We start from the raw sequence: 19,805 nt of genomic DNA, 5'->3' as shown, positions 1-19,805 counted from the left end.
TTTATGAATTATTAAAATAACTAATCCACTTTAATGTTAATAATATAATGATCATATAATCAAATAAGTATGATCGTTTTGTAATGTTATAATAGTTTGGAAAATCACTGCCTGAAAATGCTCATTAAATTAAAAAAAAAAAAATATCGGATCTTGTTTAATTTTACCTTATTTATTTCAAAGCATCACGTAGTATCAATCTTATTTAATTTTACTTTATTTTTACGCAAAATTAAGTTCATAAAAGTAAAGTACCAAAGTAAAGATGTTTGTACAAGAGTTACGCGTAAAAACAAATGGGCGAAATGCAGTAAAAAGTGCTTTAATGAGCTATATTAAATCCTATTTGGAAAAAACTGCGGCTTTTATAATCTCATCACTATACAACGTATCACATTTAATAAATAAAAAGAGTTATGTGATACAAACGCCATAGGTTTCAGTGTTAACGTAAACCAGATCGTCCCTACTCTTTCTTCTCGACATGTCGGTGACGCGAGCCCCGCCCACTGGGTTAGTCTAAAACGTTTTCATTAATGTTAGCATTTTAAGTAAATATAAACTTTTTTGTTTCAAGTTAGTATAATTGGTACGATATATTAATGCCGCGTTGATTCTTTTATGGGTATTGAGAAAATGTTGTTATATTAAAGAAAATATAAATAAATCATCGCGTCGTACGTATAACTTGAAGTGTCAAATGTTTTTGTTTCCTGGTTTGGCAAGAGAAATATTATTTACGAACTGGTTGTTACGTGGAAAGAATTGCATAGAAATTACAAATTTTGCTTTGGTTGCAGCCCGCTAGAACATTATAAAATACGAATATTAGTCTTAATAATCGTAACAGTTCTTTCATATTTCGCGTGTGAAAGCCTTAAGGCAGTTTGACTCGTATATCCTGTCGAGTGTGATTGATGATCGCGTGGTGCTGTTGAAGATGCAATCATAATAATAAGTTTTAACCTTTTTTCTGCTAACAATAGACTCTTGCTCTAGTAGTTGTTTAAAAGAAAGGATTTGCTGTATAAAATTTATGAGTCTAAGAGAAATCTTGGCTTGCATGTAGTAATTGCTTTTTACTTGCACGTGTGTAAGCCGAAAGGGGTGCGTGGTTGTTCGATTTATCATTGTCAACGCAATGCTCCTTTATGGAACATCTACGCAGTACCTTATTATGTGTAACACTGCTGCATTTTGTTTACACACCTGAGCCCTGTGATGTTTTAAGTATAAAATGTATATAAAAATTAAACAGAGAAAAATGCATGTGTATGTGGTCAATGTATATATCTGTTTATTTATATAATTATTATAATATCTGTTTATTTATATAATTATTATATCTGTTTATTTATATAATTAATATACATTAATTTTATTTATAGAAACATAAAGCAATATGTGAAAGTTACGTAGCTTGATAAATTGTTATGTAATATATAAAGATAAACAATAAAAGAGTAGTAGTATATCATAAACTCTCCTAGGGATCCATGTAAAAACAGAATCATGAATTACTAAAAATCACTAAAATCGAAAGTTGCCAAGAATAATGTAAAATCATCTAAAAGGGTTTAAGTTTGGTTTATGTTACTAAGCGGCAAAGCTTCGAGGGTTATCTGTCTGCCTAGGGAAAGAATGCCTTCGTGGAGGACTTTGTAAGGGAAACTGGCTCGTGTTCGCGTTACACATGGGGAAAACCTCGAAGATGCACATGCATTCGGCGCGTTTGTGGGATTCAAACCTCGGATCGAACTACCAGTGTTCAGCCGCTCTAAATGGGTTTAATATAAAATAGGTCGTTATAAAGTAACGTTTAATGCATTTATTCCTTTTAATATATCATTGCTATCTTAACGCAATGTTCTCGGATTATTGTAACGTAATTTAATCATTGACTGTGCTGTATTTGTAAAAACTCACTGTCTTTAGTTTATCAAAAGGCTATTTAATGCATTTATTCCTTTTAATATATCATTGCTATTTTAATGCAATCCTTTCAAATTATTGTAACGTAATTTAATCATTGACTGTGCTGTATTTTGTAAAAACTCAGTGCCTTTAGTTTAGCAAAGGTTATTTAATGCATTTATTTCTTTTTAATATATCATTGCTATTTTTAACGCAATCTTCTCAAATTATTGTAACTTAATTTAATCATTGATTACTGTAATTTGTAAAAACTCAGTGTTTTTAGTTTATCAAAAGTCTATTTAATGCATTTATTTCTTTTTAATATCTCATTGCTAATTTAATGCAATCTTCTCAAATTATTGTAACGTAATTTAATCATTGACTGTGCTGTATTTTGTAAAAACTGAGTGTCTTTCGTTTGTCAAAGGCTATTTAATGCATTTATTTTTTTAAATATATCATTGCTATTTTAACGCAATCTTCTCAAATTATTGTAACGTAATTTAATCATTGACTATGCTGCATTTTGTAAAAACTTAGTGTCTTCAGTTTATTAAAAAGCTATTTAATGCATTTATTCCTTTTAATTTTAAATATATCATTGCTAATTTTAACGCAATCCTCTCAAATTATTGTCATGTAATTTAATCATTGACTATGCTGCATTTTGTAAAACCTCAGTGTCTTTGGTTTATCAAAAGGGTAATACTGTCGAGAATCCTGTACAAATTTTATGCGTTTTTACTTCTGCAGCGTTTCTTGCAAAACTCTCTTTCTCTGTTAGATTTAACTAAATAATTAATATATATTACTGAAGCTTACAATATGTCATATTAAAAATAATAAATTTAAGTAATAAAATGCGTATGCAATGGCAGTATGAATAAATATTCGTGAAGATTCCGTTACGGAGAAATGCAAAAAATGAGACTCCATGCTAACTGCTTGTGAAGTATTTATTGGTTCTTGGTGCTTTGGTCCCAGTTTCTGGGTCCTTGGTAAACTAATTACTAATTGAAATTAATCTGTGAACTTCAGGTTTCCTAAGCTGTATATTTTCTTGTATAAAAGATAATTACTTCTTCATAATTCCAAGGAAATGGCCCGTCATATACATTTGATAGAATTCTGTAATAAATAATTATCATTTAAGGGAACTCGTACACCTTAAACCCCTCATGATCTTCGAATATATGACAGTTACGAGAATTGGGATATTTTATTTATTTTAAAAGCAATTACTTCCAATTTTTTACAGCTGACTACATAATATAGCTGCTGTGGAAACTAGTAACCAAAAAGTTTGTGTTGCCACAAATATTTTTGTAATTTAATCCTCTTTGTGACAAAATATTTCGCCATGTTTCCACCTTGCGCGCATGATATTTTAAAAATGGCTAATGGTACATACTTGAGATTTGATAGAATTCTTTATATGGGCACTATTTTCTAACTGAACCAACAATCTGATGAATATTTTAATATTGAAAAATTTATGGACGAAAACATTAAAAATTTTTTTAATAAAATACATTTTATAAACTCAACTTAAAATAAAATAAAAATTTAGCGTGAAAATTTTAGAATTTTAGGTTCACGGTAGTTTCCAGATGTTATAAAAGCTATATATTAAATATGGAATTAAATTATGAAACAGAATGTTTTAAACTGTGCGCGCAAGTTGGAAACATGACGAAAAATGTTGTCACAAAACGGATTAAATTATAAAAATATTTGTGGCAACACAAACTTTCTGATGACTATTTCAGAAAGCAGCTATATTATGTAGTCAGCTGTAAAAAGTTGGTAGTGATTGCTTTTAAAATAAATAAGTTATCCCAATTCTTGCAACAGTCACCTATTCGAAAATCTTATGGGTTTTAAGGTGTATGAGTCCCCTTAAAAACTAACAAAATAATTCCGTATATCCAAGGAATGCATTTCACTTTGGAAATCATCAAAATCTAGTATAAAAAGAATTGCGAATTATTATTTTTGAGTTGTATGAACAAAAACCATAGAAACATAATGGTCTTTTTTTTTTTTTTTTAAAGTTGGATCTATTGTCATTTCAGGTGAACGTTCCATACCACAGCATTTCATCTCCCAAGAGTCGGTTTGCCGTTCTCAACAACCATCATTCGTATTTCATCCTCGTAGACAACGGAACTGTCGGAAAATATGGCGCCGAAATTGCGCTGCGAAAGAAGTTGGAGAAATATATATCTCAGCAGAAAATATATACGCGTAAGTAGATTTTGAAATCCTATATCCTCTCTTAATGGTACCGATTTCTTGTAATGTGAAAAATGTGAAATTTAATGTAATACTTTTTCTGACATTAATCTAGTACTGATGACACTATAGTACAATTAATACGATATTTCAGCTGAAGCCTCATTTAACATGCTTTAAGCATGTTCCTGATATATATGCGTATAGTCGTTAAGCTGAAAATGAAGAATAAAAGTTTTACGTTCGTAATTTATTTGCATAAATTAATTTTATAAATGCGGGTGATTTGACGCAATAAATATGCAGGCAACACTAAAAAATATAAAAAGTTTTCTTTTATAAAAATAAAATGTTTACTGTTAAATGTTTCCTTTTAAGAAAATCATACGAATCCGTATGCGTGAATTTGATAGTAATTTTTATTCTGAATTTGAAGTATTAAATTAAAATTTTCCTCTTGTGCGAAGATTTATTATAGTAATTTTTAAATTTATTTATGGAGCAGGTTTGAAATTATTTAAAACATGGATGTATACCTATTGAAACTAGGGATTATAACAGCTGAAAAGAAGTCAGCTTCTAATATTGCTTCGTAATATCAGAATTGCATGCGGGTTTGTAATAGATTGAATGCACATAAGTCCGCTGACATGTTGATAAAATTTACTGCATCAATAGCAACACTTCATAGTTCTGGAACTTTCCGCAAAAATAAACTTGCAACTCTTCACAGTGTCGCAGAGTGCAATCAGTTGTTCTAACTACACAATACTAAGAACGTTAAACACAACGCAATGCGCAAAGCGCATCTAAACAGCGAAGCTAACCCGGAAGTATCTCGGTAATCCGTACTCACGCTAAACTATCAACTAACAGCAGCAACTAAGAGCAGATTTTTCTCTCCACTCTTCTATAGTTTTCGCCCCGCCGCTGAGATGTTTCTATTACTTTCTCCTTCCCGAAATTACTAGAAGGCACATGAGGGCCAGATAGAGTTGCAGCTAATATTATTAGTGTTATTCAGTTACACTACTTATTACAGAGATGCAGGTACCGGACCAATATGTCACCTAAGGTTAGCCAAGTTTAGCGACTTTTGGCGATTTCTCGCCAATTTAGCGAAATAACCATTTTTTCAATGTTAAATAGATTGCATTCTTAATTTTTCGACAGAGCATCATTCCTTCAGAATATGATTATACAGAGAAATAAAACAATTTCGCTAAAATTATCCATATATGTACAAACTCCTAACTATATTTAATCAACAAAAAATTTATTATTTTTATCTCTAAAGGGCTCAAACATGAATCTTTTAAACCACAATAATAATTCTCAAAAGCCAATTAAAGAACTATAAGAAGGGCATTCTAAACAGCGAAGGTAACCTTGGAGTAATCGGTAATCCGTACTGACGGCTGAACTATCAACTAACAACAGTAACTGAGAGCAGATGCTCTCTCCGGCCTTATAGTTTCCTCCCGGCCGCCGAGATATTTCTATTACTTTCTGCTTCCAGAAGTTACTGGAAGGCATATGATGGCTGAATACAGTTACACAGAACATGGATTATAATTATTCATTTACAATATCCATTACAGTTATAGGGGAACCGGATTCAAATGCTCGCCAAGTTTGGCTACAAACAACAGTCGCCCAAACCGTTGCCAGCTTGGCGATATCTCGCCAATTTAGTGAGATAGCCATTTTTCAATGCTAAACAGACTTGCCCCTGTATTGGGACTTTTCCGTCAAGCTTCGCTTCTCTTAACTTTTCATGTTAAAATTATATAGAAAAATACAACTATTTAACATATAACTGCACTAAAATCATCTACCTATATACAAAATTTCGTAATAGAATTTTTTACACTGTACTTTTCCTAAATTCATTCCTTATTGCTACGAAATGAACGAGAAAGAAAGAAATTTGTGGGCAAGAATTTAAAACACAGTGTTTTAAAACTATGTTGCACCAGTCATGTAGGATTTCAAAAGATTATTCCTTCATTTTTTTACCTTTTGTAACCTTCACTTACCCTTTAAAGGTACTATATTTTTAAAATACTCATACGACGTTTTCTTTTGAATGAAGGTTTTGTTTTCATTTGATATCCACTATGAATTTCCTAATTTGTGGTCATAAAAACGCCCTTTTTACTTCCTTGTACGAAGTAAAAAGGAAGTATTGTAATCGCGAAAAGTTTCAGCCAGCATATTTCAACGAAAATACCCATTTTGACCGCTATCGAATGCAATTTAACGATAATTTTGCGTGATATCTGTACGTAAGGACAGAATGAAAGACTCGTTTCCTTCAAAACAATTATACAACTGCTTTAAAATGAATTCTGGAGAGATTTTATTTTTCGTGGCGTCTGTACGAACGTATGTACGTACGTATCTTGCATAACTCAAAAACGAGTAGCCTCAGAACGTTGAAATTTTGTATATAGGACTGCTATAACATGTAGATGTGCACCTCGTATTTTGGTTGCAATCGGTCGCACCAAACGTATATAAATATATTTATATATATATCCAGTCTGTTACCCGGCTCAGTAATCTCAGTATCTTTACTCTTATATGTTTGTAAATTGTACATTTTTTGCTTTAAAAATGATTGAATTATGTTGTTCTTATCTTCCGGTTAAGGTTTTTATGCCTTTAGTAAATCTGTACGCAATAATTTTAGAATAATCAACAATTTTAAAGCTGTTTAAGTGCCGCTAAGCCTAATAATTTTTTTATGGCGGCCATTGCTTGTTTACATTTGAAACAGTAGACTAGCGGATTTGTTCCCAATCTAGAGAAACTTAGCTTGGCAACAACAAAGATAACGCCGTCATTTCTTATTGCGAATTAAATTATGCTTAATCCTTTCTGGAATTTTTTCGATGAAATAAATGTTTAAGATTTACTTCGTAATTTTTAATACAGATATTTTGAGTTTTTATGTATTTTTGCTTTGTCGTAATGTGAGAACTGAATTAATTGAATGAGAAATACTCAATCGTCTGTGAAAAACTGTTTCTTTTTGGTTTTGTTTGCTTAATTTCTTCAATACATAGTTCAAGCTTTATTATAGTATTTGAATAGAAAGTATGTCAACGATTAGATAATTCTTTAAATGATATAAATTTTGTGCATTCTCATTTATAATATGAACGAAATATAATACTTTTAAGTGAATCTAACGCCAAAGTGTCGCTATGGTAAACAAATAGTGTGAATTTTAAAGAATGCATTTATTCTATTGTGGTTTATGCGCTGTTGACGAAGTATTAGGTTTAATTCAATCCAATAAGTGTAAATGAAATGCAAGAAAAATGCGTATAATTTAATATTCCATACAAGGAAGTCATGTGGTGTACACATCAGGTTTTTTGAATTACGTTTTACATTACGTTTATGAACTTCTTTTAAACAATTTGTAGTAAATGTTTTTCATTTACTGATACGTTTCCCAACTTCGTTCATCAGCCATTAACTTAACAGTTTAAAATTTAAACTTGCCACAAAAAGCAGAAATTCATCTGTCGTTTTTGTACTAACCGTTCCAGGTTGCTTCCTTTAGATCAACAGCAGCCGAGCGGATAAGACTACTGAACACTAGTAGTTAAGATCCGTGTTGAGAATCCTGGCGAATAGGATGGCTGCATGGGAACTGTTTTTTCCCTAGGTGTAATATGTATATGAATGAGAATACTTTTACGAATACAGTTTCTCTTAGAATGCCCTCCACGAAGACATCCTTCTTAACCTTTTCCAGGAGGCTGGGACATATATGTCCCGCGTTTTCACTACTTTAAATGTTTCTCGAGAAATTTCAGTAAACTATGAAGACTTAAAATTTACTCCTTTATATGGTTTAGGATGTGCAAGACCCTGTAGATTTGTTTTTCTGTTTCTTTTGTCTAAAATAAGTAACTAAATGGCCATAATACGTTCGAAATTGGGCCCTATAGCCCACGGGGAAGGGTTAAGCAGATAGCTTTCGCATGCTTTGCCATTAGCCCTTGTTACTGAAAACACAAATGCCCTGAAATCAAATGCTGTCCAACGGCTGCCATGGAGACACTTTCATGGTTTCCATATGTATAACGTAAAGGCAAACCAATTTCCCTCAGATTGTCCACCCCGAAGGCATTCTTTCTAAAGATTTATAATGTGGTTTCGCGATTCGTAAGTCATACGTAGAAAGGGGCTGGTGGGTTGAATTATGATGCTCTTGATATTCTTTATATCGATGAGGTTTCCTGTTCAATTAATTGATTCTATATCGGCATTACGATGGTAGTCACCGCCCAACCGGGATAGTGATAAGCGAAGCTGAATGCCGTACCGAAAGGCCCGGGTTCGTACCCCGGAGAAGCCATGGATGTTTGTGAATGTATAATGTCCGTGCGGCACTCTAAATATGTGGCGAGCCGAAAGTCCTCTCGAAAAATTGCTGGTAAGGGGTGGAAAACCTTTGAACCCGCCCCCCCCCCCGGGGATGATCTCCATCGACATTGGGAGTGGAACTGAGCGGAGTCGTATTGTCACCTGTTATTGTACCAACGACATTGTTACCTTGTCGATGTTGGTAACAATGTGTTATTGTTGATTGTTATCAACGACAGGCGCATCCTTGCACTCTTGCCTCGATGAATTTTGCGAGCTTGTTCTGATGTTACCATCAGACAAATGAGATAAGTCGCAATAACAATGGCAGTCATCAATCAAACACAAGCAATGCAGTCAAACACAAATCATCGCAAAACTCTTAGAAAAGTAATTTGTAATCTTGTAATTCCATGATACCCCTGCAATGAAAACTGAAAATCTATTGATCCTCTTTGAGCGGGTTTAGGGTTGCCAGAAAATGGTAAGAGAAAGCAGGGTTTCCATATTTATCGCGAAATCGCCCACTTGGCGACAAAATTGGCGATATACGGAGTAGCAGTGTATCGTCGAGTTTAACCTTTTAAGAGACGGGGAGTTTGGAATGGTTTTACTTAAAAAGACGGGAAATCCAAATGCATTTCCACCCTCCCCCTTTAGCTGCTATTGTAAAGGGAAACTACTACTCTTTTGCAACTTTTCCTGTAGGTCGCCTTTGTTAATTTTCAGATGAGAGACTAGGGAATAATATAAAAGTATTTACTAATTCAGAAGTCAAACAACAAAAATCAGCGTTATATTTTCAAAATTTTCACAGGACTAGTTTTACCGAACCACCATCATCACCAAAACCGCAAATGAACAAGATAGGAAATAGTGATTAGATAAGATAAGAAAGCCTGGGCAAGAATAAGGAAGTGGCGCCATCGGTTGGTGAAACCAGAAGTAAAACAACCAGAACGGTTGGTGAAACCAGAATCTTTGCCTTTGGCCTTTAAAGAAATTATGTTTTAGTTTCGGTTTCACCAATAGATGGCGTCACTTGATTATTCTTGCCCAGGCTTTCTTACCTTATCTAATCACTATTTCCTATCTTGTTCATTTGCGGTTTTGCAGCTGAGGATGGTGGTTCGGTAAAACCATCGAAACTAGTCCTGTGAAAATTTAAAAAATATAACGCTGATTTTTGTCGTTTGACTTCTGAATTAGTATTTATTCGGCGTGTTACTGTGTTATAATAAAAGTATTTGTTGAATTTGTTCTCTTTTCTGCTGTTCATCGCGAAGGTCATCTCACATAAGTGGCAAGGAAGGTTATTCGGACAATGACTATCTCCGCACCCTGAAGGATTGGGGGGGGGGAATACTCTGGCCGATATTTCGGCCATAGTCGTCTTTTTGAGACACTGCAGCTCTGGTGGATTCTTAGGCCACCCGTCTTTTAAAGGTTAATCTTGAGGGTGTTGATCTCCGACAGCGATCGACCGAGTCGGGAGCTGTACTATAGTGCTTTGCAGTGAAGCTATCTTCACCGTTATAGCCTGAAGGCTGTCTTGCTAATTGTTTTAGCGTGTTTGTCGTAGTTTTTCGACGACTGTAAACGTGATTTTGGAACTGTCCTGGGTAATATTGGTTAAATAAATAGTGTTTTGATTCTTCATCATGTGTTCATGTGTTATCATCAATCACTCCAAATCCAGATAACGTAGAACGAAGCAACATTATGAATACAGCAGATGCAAAACTTCGAAATTGAGTGAACATCTTTCTCGATGTCGCAATTTTAATCGCAAGCGATATGTATCGGTATCCATGTGTCTTATTTTTATTAAATGTCTATAGCAGACAAAGTAGCCTGAAATCTCTACATATAATAAAAGAAAGAGTCTGTCTATGTATGTGTGTCTTTCGTTCGCGCTGCGCGTAAGCTAATAGACCCACGGCTACGAAATTTGGTACATAGGTGCATCTAGACAAGAACCAGTGCAGCTAGGAGCAATTTTTTCGAAATTTGAATTAGATTTTTTTTTTTTTTTAAATTTTATGTTTTGTGACGAAATCGTGTCATTTTGAGACATACTGGGCTATAGGAAAGCGAGATTTTACTCTACACACTCCATTTTCACATCGTCTTGAAGCGTAGGCACTTAGCTATTTACGAACTTAAAATAAATTTCGTGTTTCAATAAATCGATTCAATACGAATTTATTTAAGGAGACTCATACACCTTAAAACTCATAAGATCTTCGACTATGTGACTGTTGCAAGAATTTGGATAACTTATTTATTTTAAAAGCAATTACTTCCAACTTTTCACAGCTGAGTACATAATATAGCTGCTTTCTGAAATAGTTATCAGAAAGTTTGTGTTACCACTAATATTTTTATAATTTAATCCGTTTTGTGACAAAATGTTTCGTCACAATTTGCGCACACACACACGGCGCGCACAGTTTAAAACATTCTGTTGCGTAATTTAATTCCATATTTAATATGTAGCTTTTATAACATTTGGAAACTACTGTGAACCAAAAATTCTAAGAATTTCATGTTAAATATTTATTTTATTTGATGTTGAGTTTAAAAAAATGTATTTTATTAAACAAATCTGTAAACGAAACATTTTGTCACAAAGCTGATTAAATTACAAAAATATTTGTGGCAACACAAACTTTCTGGTTACTAGTTCCCAAAGCAGCTATATTATGTACCAACAAAAAGTTGGAAGTAATTGCTCTTAAAATAAATAAAATATCTCAATTCTTGCAACAGTCACTTATTCGAAGATCACAAGGGGTTTAAGGTGAATGAGCTCCCTTAACAAAGGGAGCTTAACACCTTTTCAACGTGATTTTTCTTAAAGTTTATTTTTAAAAATGTACAGTTTATTTTTCTTTGATTTTTGGACGCGTTAACCTTTCATCCTTGCGACTGCTTTTACAAAAAGAATTTTGAAAAAATATTTTGTATTTTTGAATTTATTTTAAATGAAGCTTCCGAGTACACTTCTCACATCTTTAAAAATGTGATTTTGGCAACAATTTTCCTGTCTTATTGTTGTTGATAGATTTTTGATGAAATCGCATCATTTTGAATAGTTTCATTTTTTTAGAAATATGGGTTTGGCAACTATTTTTCATCGTATTTCTTATGTCACTGTTTTTAAGAAATTGGCATATTCCATTGTCATTTATATAAGAAATAATATATGTCATTTATATAAGAAATAATAAGTTTTTAAGAAATTGGCATATTCCATTGTCATTTATATATATATATATATATATAATACATTTTTATTTATTTTTTTATAAAGTTGTTCTGCAGAGTAAAATTCTATATATATAATACATTTTTATTGATTTTTTTTTGATAAAGTTGTTCTGCAGAGTAAAATTCTGCACGGATTCTTAACCTCCTTCATACCATTTGAGTTCTTAAGATTTTTTAAAGAGAAGTTGGTTAATTTATTTATTGGGATAATTAATATTTGTATTAAGGGATATTGCTTATTTCATTGTAATTTTGTTATACGTAATGACTTTTTTATGAAGTTGTTCTGCAGAGTAAAATTCTACGCAGTTTTTAAATTTAACGTTTGTTGTTCCCTTCAGCCACTTTTCCGGTACATTTTAAAGCCAAATGAAGGCTGGCAGCGAAGCTGCTAGTTCTTTCTAAAAATCTTGAAAATACAAATTCTTTTTCTTAATCAACGGTGTAGAACTTATTCAGGAAACGAAATTTTTGAATTTATCGCTCAATACCATAAAAGCCTACCTATTGACCGTTCTCCTTCTATTTCAGTTACCTAATGTGGGGAAACAGAATGTGAAAACGAGTGAATCTGCATTCTGAGGGAAAACATTTAATTAATCTGGCAGCTAAGCGTTATGCAGAGTATTTGCGCTGAACCAAACACATTAATATTAATAGAATAGGAAGTAATTTGCATCGTTAAATGATATTAGGCAACGGTAACGTATGAAATTTACTTTACGTACAACAATCGCTTTCAAAATTTAAGCCAATAAAAATTGTTTAGTTACATTAAATCAATATTATAAAGTAATAATTACTGAATTTATAGATGTAATTATGAAATTCAAAAATACACTTAATATTGTAACTGTATGTTCTTTTCATTTTTAATGGCGAAATGTCTCTTATTTGAAAGTACGTGGAGTTAAATCCACAGCCCCGTAGTCAAGTTGTTTTTCCCGCCTTTTCAACACGTACAGTTATAGAATGTTCTTGGAGATATTTAAAGCGAACTGGAATGGCTGACGAGGCTGATGTCAGTACTTGGAAGCTCCGCCTTTCCAGAGGCTATTAAAGGACTCGCAAAGGAATATCGGGGTCTTTTTCTTTAACGATGCAGTAAACTTCATACAAAAGTTATTAGTAATTCTTTTTTATTTACTCCGGAAATATGATTTTTGTAACTGCTATTTCTCTGACCAATAATAAATGGATCCTGTTTTTTGAACTTATCGTCTGATAATTTAAGCTACGACTACATCTATATTTCTTCACCAATCTCTTTATTCCGGACAAAAGCTGGTACGTCACATATATATGTGTGCGTGTGTGCGTACTTTAAACGTTGATTATCGATTAAAACATCTAAATAATGACTTATTAATGGGAATAATTTAACTCTTTTTTTATAACGGAAAACAATTAGGCTGCAAATCTAGTTAGTTATTTTAATTGACAGGTGAAGGATTTTGGAAACTTTATTTCGTCGATGCATATTTTATCAATTACGCATAATGAAATTTCGCTGTTTCTATAGATAACTGCATAAGGATGTGCACAGCTAATTTTCAGTGTTTTAACTGTAGTGTATTAAAATTTGCGTGTATACTCGCTCGCACATGCTGTTGTAGAAATAAATTTATGCGCAAAATTATCCTTACTTGTAAAAGCATAGATTTTTCAGAAACTGCTAAATAAAACTACATGAAATTATTCGGAGTGGTACGAAGCATCATGTCACATAAACGTAAACTGAGAAATCGTGTATGAATGCAAAAGACATAATTATATATAGGGTGTCCCAAAAACATCGACCTCAGCGTTTATTCCTTAAATACGATCATAGACGTATACTAAAAATTACAAAGTTACGTAAAAAATGTACAGAATTTTATGAAATCAATTTAAATTTTCGGGGAATTAAATTAGAAGAAATACAAAATCTGCATTTTTATATGATCCTCGTACAGAAAATTCTCAGTTAGGAAAATATTCTCTTCAGTTAGGAAAGAATTCTTAAATTCAGTTAGGAAAGAATTCTTAAATTCAGTTAGGAAAGAATTCTTAAATTCAGTTAGGAAAGAATTCTTAAATTCTGTACATGACTTTTTCGATGTGAGCCACATCGAAAAAGTCATGTACAGAATTTAAGCATTTTATCCTATAAATTCCCGGCCCACCAGCGGCCGAGCGGTAAAGTCGCTGAACACTGTTAGTTCGGTCCGAGGTTCGAATCCCGCGAACGGGCTGGCTGCATGGGCGTTTTCGTGGTTTTCCCCATGTGTAACGTGTATACAAGCCAGTTTCCCTTAGAAAGTCCTCCACGAAGGCATCCCTTCCCTTAGGCAGATAGCCCTAGTGTGCTTTGCCATAATTAAATACACCACCTCCTATAAATTCCCAAAGATATGTTTAAACAAAGTTGGTGAGGATTTGATCATAAACTCAAATGTACATGATAGATATAGATAGATTTCAGATGTGAAGGGATGTAGAAATGCATCATAATCATATAAAATATGGTTCTTATCTTTAATTTTATTTACAAAGTTACAAAACCAGGTTTTTTTTTAAACTCGTATTCAGGATAAAAACATGGTTTAAGTAATTTCATATGCTGCGGCTTTTTAAGATAAAATTCTGAAATTTTATGCATGATATTCTTAGTGTATGAGCCACATTTAGTTACCTGAAAATTTTTCTGCATGGAGACTATGTAAAAATATAAATTTTGTTTTTTCTTTAAATTTATTTCCTTGAAAATTTTAATTGGTTTCACAAAAGTCTCTCTCGCATTTAAGGAATAAAAGCCTAGGTCAATGTTTTTGGGACACCCTGTGTAATGAAGCAGACACAGGAAAAATAAACAGTGTCCTCGCCGGAACTCGAACCTGGACCTCTCAAATACGCACCGAGTGTGCTACCGTTACAATAAAGATATGCAAAAAGGAGGAAGAATGTACCTTGTAGTGTAACTATGTAATCAGGGAGAGAAATTTAGAGTACTTTTTTAGATTTCGTGAATAATAAATGTTTCAACAAATGTCAAGTAGTATAGCCACGAATTTCCCATATTTTTGGGCCAAAGGGCGTTAGCCCAGAAGGACTATTAATTTCGTTTTGGCATTTTGCGTTGGTTCACTATAAATGTCGGTTCACTTTTCAGATTGTTGCCACCAAATATTAGAGCCCTGTGTAATATTTAAAAGAAATTGAATAATGAAGAATCTGCATAAATGTTTCTCGCATTGTGATAAGACAACGGTACCTACAACCATCCAATTTTAAATAACGCCTTTCTCTCAATATCTGCATTTGTAAGCCTGAATTTGAAATTCGTTTTATCATCGAATTCATATTTTTTAACACTTTAAAGATTTCTTCATTGACAAACTCAACGATTTCAAAGCGAGCGATGGTAATATATTGTACGGGGCGAGAGGGAAAAAAAATTATCTCCAGCTCACGAGGCTGTATATCGGAAATTCTAAAGATATGCTCATTTTCAAATTATTTTGCGACACTGCTATTGAAGTGAATTTTATTATTTAAGCCCGAAGAACATGATATTTAGTAAACAAAGGCAGCACACAAAACGTTAAAAAATCGCCCCTTTGTGCGTAATGTACAATTTTGAATGCTGTCAGATTTTTTTTTTTTTTTTTTTTTTTTGCATAAAATTTTTCTTTGTTGACTTAAATAGGAATTGACTTTAATATTTTTTACTTGTTTTTCATACTTAAATAACTTTAGCAACATCTTCGATTAGAATTTGCACTAAACACACGTACCAAAATGGTCTTATTCCACTTTCCAATACTTCAAATTGTTAACCTTTAGTTATGCTATATTTCTAGAAGAGAAAAGGTCGTAGTTGCCTTTCTTTGTCATTCAACACAAGCAACCAGTGCTGATGTTTTAATGATACAAATACTAATGATCAAATGAGATTTATGAATTTAAAATATGTCATTTAAAGAATTACATTTGCGGATCCTTTGAACAGAACAGAAACCTTGATCTCGCATAAGGCTGTTGATTTGCATTGCGAGAATTTCATTTGTTTAATAGTTTTAATATAAAATGATGTGCAGTGCTTATTGAATCAGGCACTGCCTTTTTCTTAGTATTTAACTGGACTATGTGTCTGTTCCTCCCCCCGCAAGAGAGGAAGAAGAATATTTATGTGAATCGTCCGAGTTTGCGAAAATATTAGCATAATACCAAACCTCAAAACGTCATGATTTTCTCGTGACTCTCAGCTTTCCTGCATTAAATTACTAAACTAATCATTATTCCTCCCCACACCATTTTTCGTATACCTAAATTACTGTAAAGTTCAATTTCTAATGTTGGTGGGATATTCTGTATTCCTGGTTTTGCCTAGATGAAACGCATCTACAACCAGATACTAAACTGAAGCTTTCACCGAAAGGAAATATGCTTATTATTGTAGACACCAGCGTTGATATTCTGTGTGGGGAATGCAGGGCGAACTGTGTTTTGTACATGGAGGTAAGAAAGGGAGGAGGGGCCATTCCGCGCTAGAAGTGAAGCACTGCTTTGAAGCTTGGGTCACCAGACGGGGCGTTCTTTGTTTACATTCAGAAGCTCGCTTGACAAGATTCTGATAGTATTTCGACACACGACAGTTCCATAGAAATAGAAAAAGGGACACTCTCGCATGAAAGAAACATTCATAGTGTAATGGATAATAGCAATTTGTATAGTTTACTGACATTTACGCAAAAATCACATCTTGGTTATTTTTCGATAACTAACAACAGCGATTTTGATTATGAATTTGTTTTATAAAATTCTAAGCTGTTGCACTACAAAAATATAGATTTTAAGAAAATTGCTAAAAGAGATCTGCCAAAATTTATTTTCTAGAAGATTTGAAAAGTTTGAAACTTGATGGCTAAATGTAAATATAAAATTATGTATGTTAAAATATTTGTAATTAGGCACATAGGTCAGATTAAGTTTTTACTAAATAGAGTAACACATGCAAGGGCTATCTGCCTAAAGAGAGAGATGCCATCGTGGAGGAATTTTGAAGAAAAACTGACCTTTGAGTGGGTAATAAAAATAATACTTATAATTTTCATTCAAATTATATTCATATATATTTTTTATGTAAAACTTTCGGGTGTATGCTAAATTAGTGTAAATTACTTTACACGAAAAATATAGTGAATGCACAGAAATTAAAGATTTGCACATGCCGGAAATGATAAATAGGAAATATGTATGGGTATTTATGCATGTGCTTGCAAAATGCATGTATCTGCCTTTGACAAAATACTTAAATATTCATTAAATTATTTATAAATGTATTTGAAATGAAGAATTTATTCACTTATAAACAACTGTGAAAGTACTGTGAAGAAATCTAATGATTAAATGTATCTAATTTATAATGATTATAAATGTTATCTAAATGTATAATAACCTTAATATTGAATTGTAAACATAAATTGAAATCCTGTCGACAAATACGTTATAAAACTATTTAAGCAAGAATTGTTCGTATTGGAAAGCAATCTGTTAAAAGGTATTGTAAAGCAAATGCTATGAGATGCGCACTTAAGAACGTAATAAAGAGTTTTGGAATATGTATTGTTGAAATGAAGGGTAAAAAAAAAATCTGATAAGTAATTAAAAGAATTATTCCCTTTACATTTTATAATAACTCAGTTACAAGTTTTAAATAATACTTAAAAAAAACTTATTTTATTCCCTTTCAGAAATGTTCAGAGAAAGTCAAATACTATTTAATTCCTAATAATTCTCTAATTTAAAATGAACCGAATAGAGCATTAATTATAAATTGACTTATATTTTTCGATTTAAAAGAAGCCAAAAAATCATGTCATATTTAAGAAAGTATTTTAGGAAGAAGCTCTATAAATAGAAAAGAAATAATGCATAATTTTAATATTAATAATACAATAAACTTTGATCTTAATTTTTGTACCTTAACCGAATAAAATCGAATTACCTTAATTTTTTTTTCCTAATGTAATTAACGAAAACTTGTGAAAATATTTCATTCAAATCAAACCATTCTGAGAAAACTGTCCTGTGAAAAGTATAGCATTTAATTCCGTTCAGAACGGAATGTTGTTTAAAAATATGTTGTTTTCACATACTTAGGACTCTGAAGTGTTGTAGAAAAAGAAAATATATACATTTATATGTATATTTGCGACGTAATTACAAAATATTTACACCCGAACGCGTCAAATCCCATAGAACTCAATGGTAAATGACCCAATGTTTTGGTCACCACGTAGGGATCGCCGGTGCTTCAGAGCAGGGTACGGAGAAACTTGTTTAGGGCGACTCCTTCTTACTTCCTACCTCCATGGTTTTGTAGTGTAGGTAAAGAGACACAACTGTCTTAACCCGTAACAGGGGACGTGCGGTCCGACGGACCGCGCCACATGTTCCTCCCATCACCCCTATTGCATGCTTTGTCCAAGTGAATGGATTCTTCCCCTAGCTTCATGTTTCGTGACCTTCTTTCTGGCCTCTTTTTATCGGAATGCTTTGGCAAGTGTATCTGTTGAAACTCTTCTAGAGCGGTCTGTGAGACCTCACCTCCCTCTCAGTGTTACAATTTTCGGCAGTAGTGAACACGTGGCTCTGAAGTTAGGTCTGCGGGGATTCATTTATCCTTCTGATCCACGTTATGCAGAAGAACTGAAAAAAAAATTCTAGACGAAGTTGGAAGTGATTTTAGTGAAGAAGCTGACTGTGAAGAAAATTTCTGCGAAAAAAAGGCGAGCAGTGGTTTTCATGTCATCATTGCATCATTCGATAGAAACAGACTCGGAAACACAGAAACCTGAAATAATTGGTTTTTACAACAGAACCAAAGGTGGTGTTGATGCTTTAGATGAAAAATGTTCTGTCCATTCCTGTAGTAGGAGAACAACGCGTTGGCCTATGGCTCTTTTCTACCGGTGAGTAGATATGAGTACAGTAAACGCATACATTTTGGACCAAGGTTATAACCTAAACCCTGTTATGACCAGAATGGTGTTTTCGAAAGAATTAGCGAGAGAATTAGACCAACCACCACTACTACACACGAGAGGGAAAAATCCAAGAATAAATCGAGAATAGCGCCTGACGATAAAGCGGATTTTAGGAAAAGAAGCCGAGTCTAAGGATGTGGAGCAGTGCACAAAAGAAGCAAAATTAAAATCAAGGAAAACATGTCGTCTGTGCCCCCCCAAGCAAGAAAAGAAAGACAGTATATTTATGTTTATCTTGCCAAGACCCTGTTTGTTTGGAATGCACGCAAAAGTTATGCAATGAATATGCTAAAGAAGACGAAAACTAAATTGTTTACTATCGGAAAATCAGCGAAATACTGATATTTTAGGTACTGTCAAAATTTTTCTGTATTGTGCTACATACAATTTTCTGCGGTTAAAATTTGCTTTGAATATTAACTAATATAGATAAAATAGTTAATTCAAAATAGATGCATTCTTATTTTTAGTTTTATAGAATTTAGTGCAGCATATGATTTTCAGCGAAAAATTTGAGACTATGGGGAAATTTTCTGAGAAAACTTTAATTTCACTTTAAAGTGTAAAAACATATTTTCTTTTCAGAGTAAAATGTTCAAAGAACATCTAAGTGAAATATCATGATGATATTTTAATTAGACGATTTTTAAAAATTTATTATAATGCGCGGTCTCCGAGACCGCACGTCCCCTGTTATGTTCAACTTTTTCACCTCCCCTGTTACGGGTTAAAACTCTTGTATAAATGCTTTTGTATTTATAGATTCATAGATCTGACTTTGCTCTATCAAGAAAATGACTCTCTGAACTAGCATACTTTTCGCATATATTAATATTTCTCCTCATGTATCTAAATTGATATACGTAAATTACTGTAAAGTTAATATTCTGGTGTAGTTGGAATATTCTGTATTCCTGAGTCTGATTAGATGAAACGCCTCTAGAATCGGATATTAAAGCGTTG

At 32.9% G+C, this 19,805-nt stretch overlaps 1 protein-coding gene across 1 annotated transcript in view; it reads left to right on the top strand.

Annotated features, from left to right (window-relative positions):
- The window catches only part of Trpm (transient receptor potential cation channel, subfamily M), a 1,045,900-nt gene that overhangs the window by 768,359 nt on the left and 257,736 nt on the right, over nt 1–19,805 (top strand). The window contains exon 6 of the mRNA XM_085816215.1: nt 3,993–4,164. Coding sequence (XP_085672341.1) covers nt 3,993–4,164 — 172 coding nt within the window. The remainder of the gene's footprint in view (nt 1–3,992; nt 4,165–19,805) is intronic.

The sequence above is a fragment of the Stegodyphus dumicola genome, chromosome 4 (genome assembly GCF_044657685.1).
Source record: "Stegodyphus dumicola isolate Sdum_Otavi_A_Nest chromosome 4, ASM4465768v1".
NCBI lineage: Eukaryota > Metazoa > Arthropoda > Arachnida > Araneae > Eresidae > Stegodyphus > Stegodyphus dumicola.
This window is presented reverse-complemented; position numbering and strand designations above follow the sequence as displayed.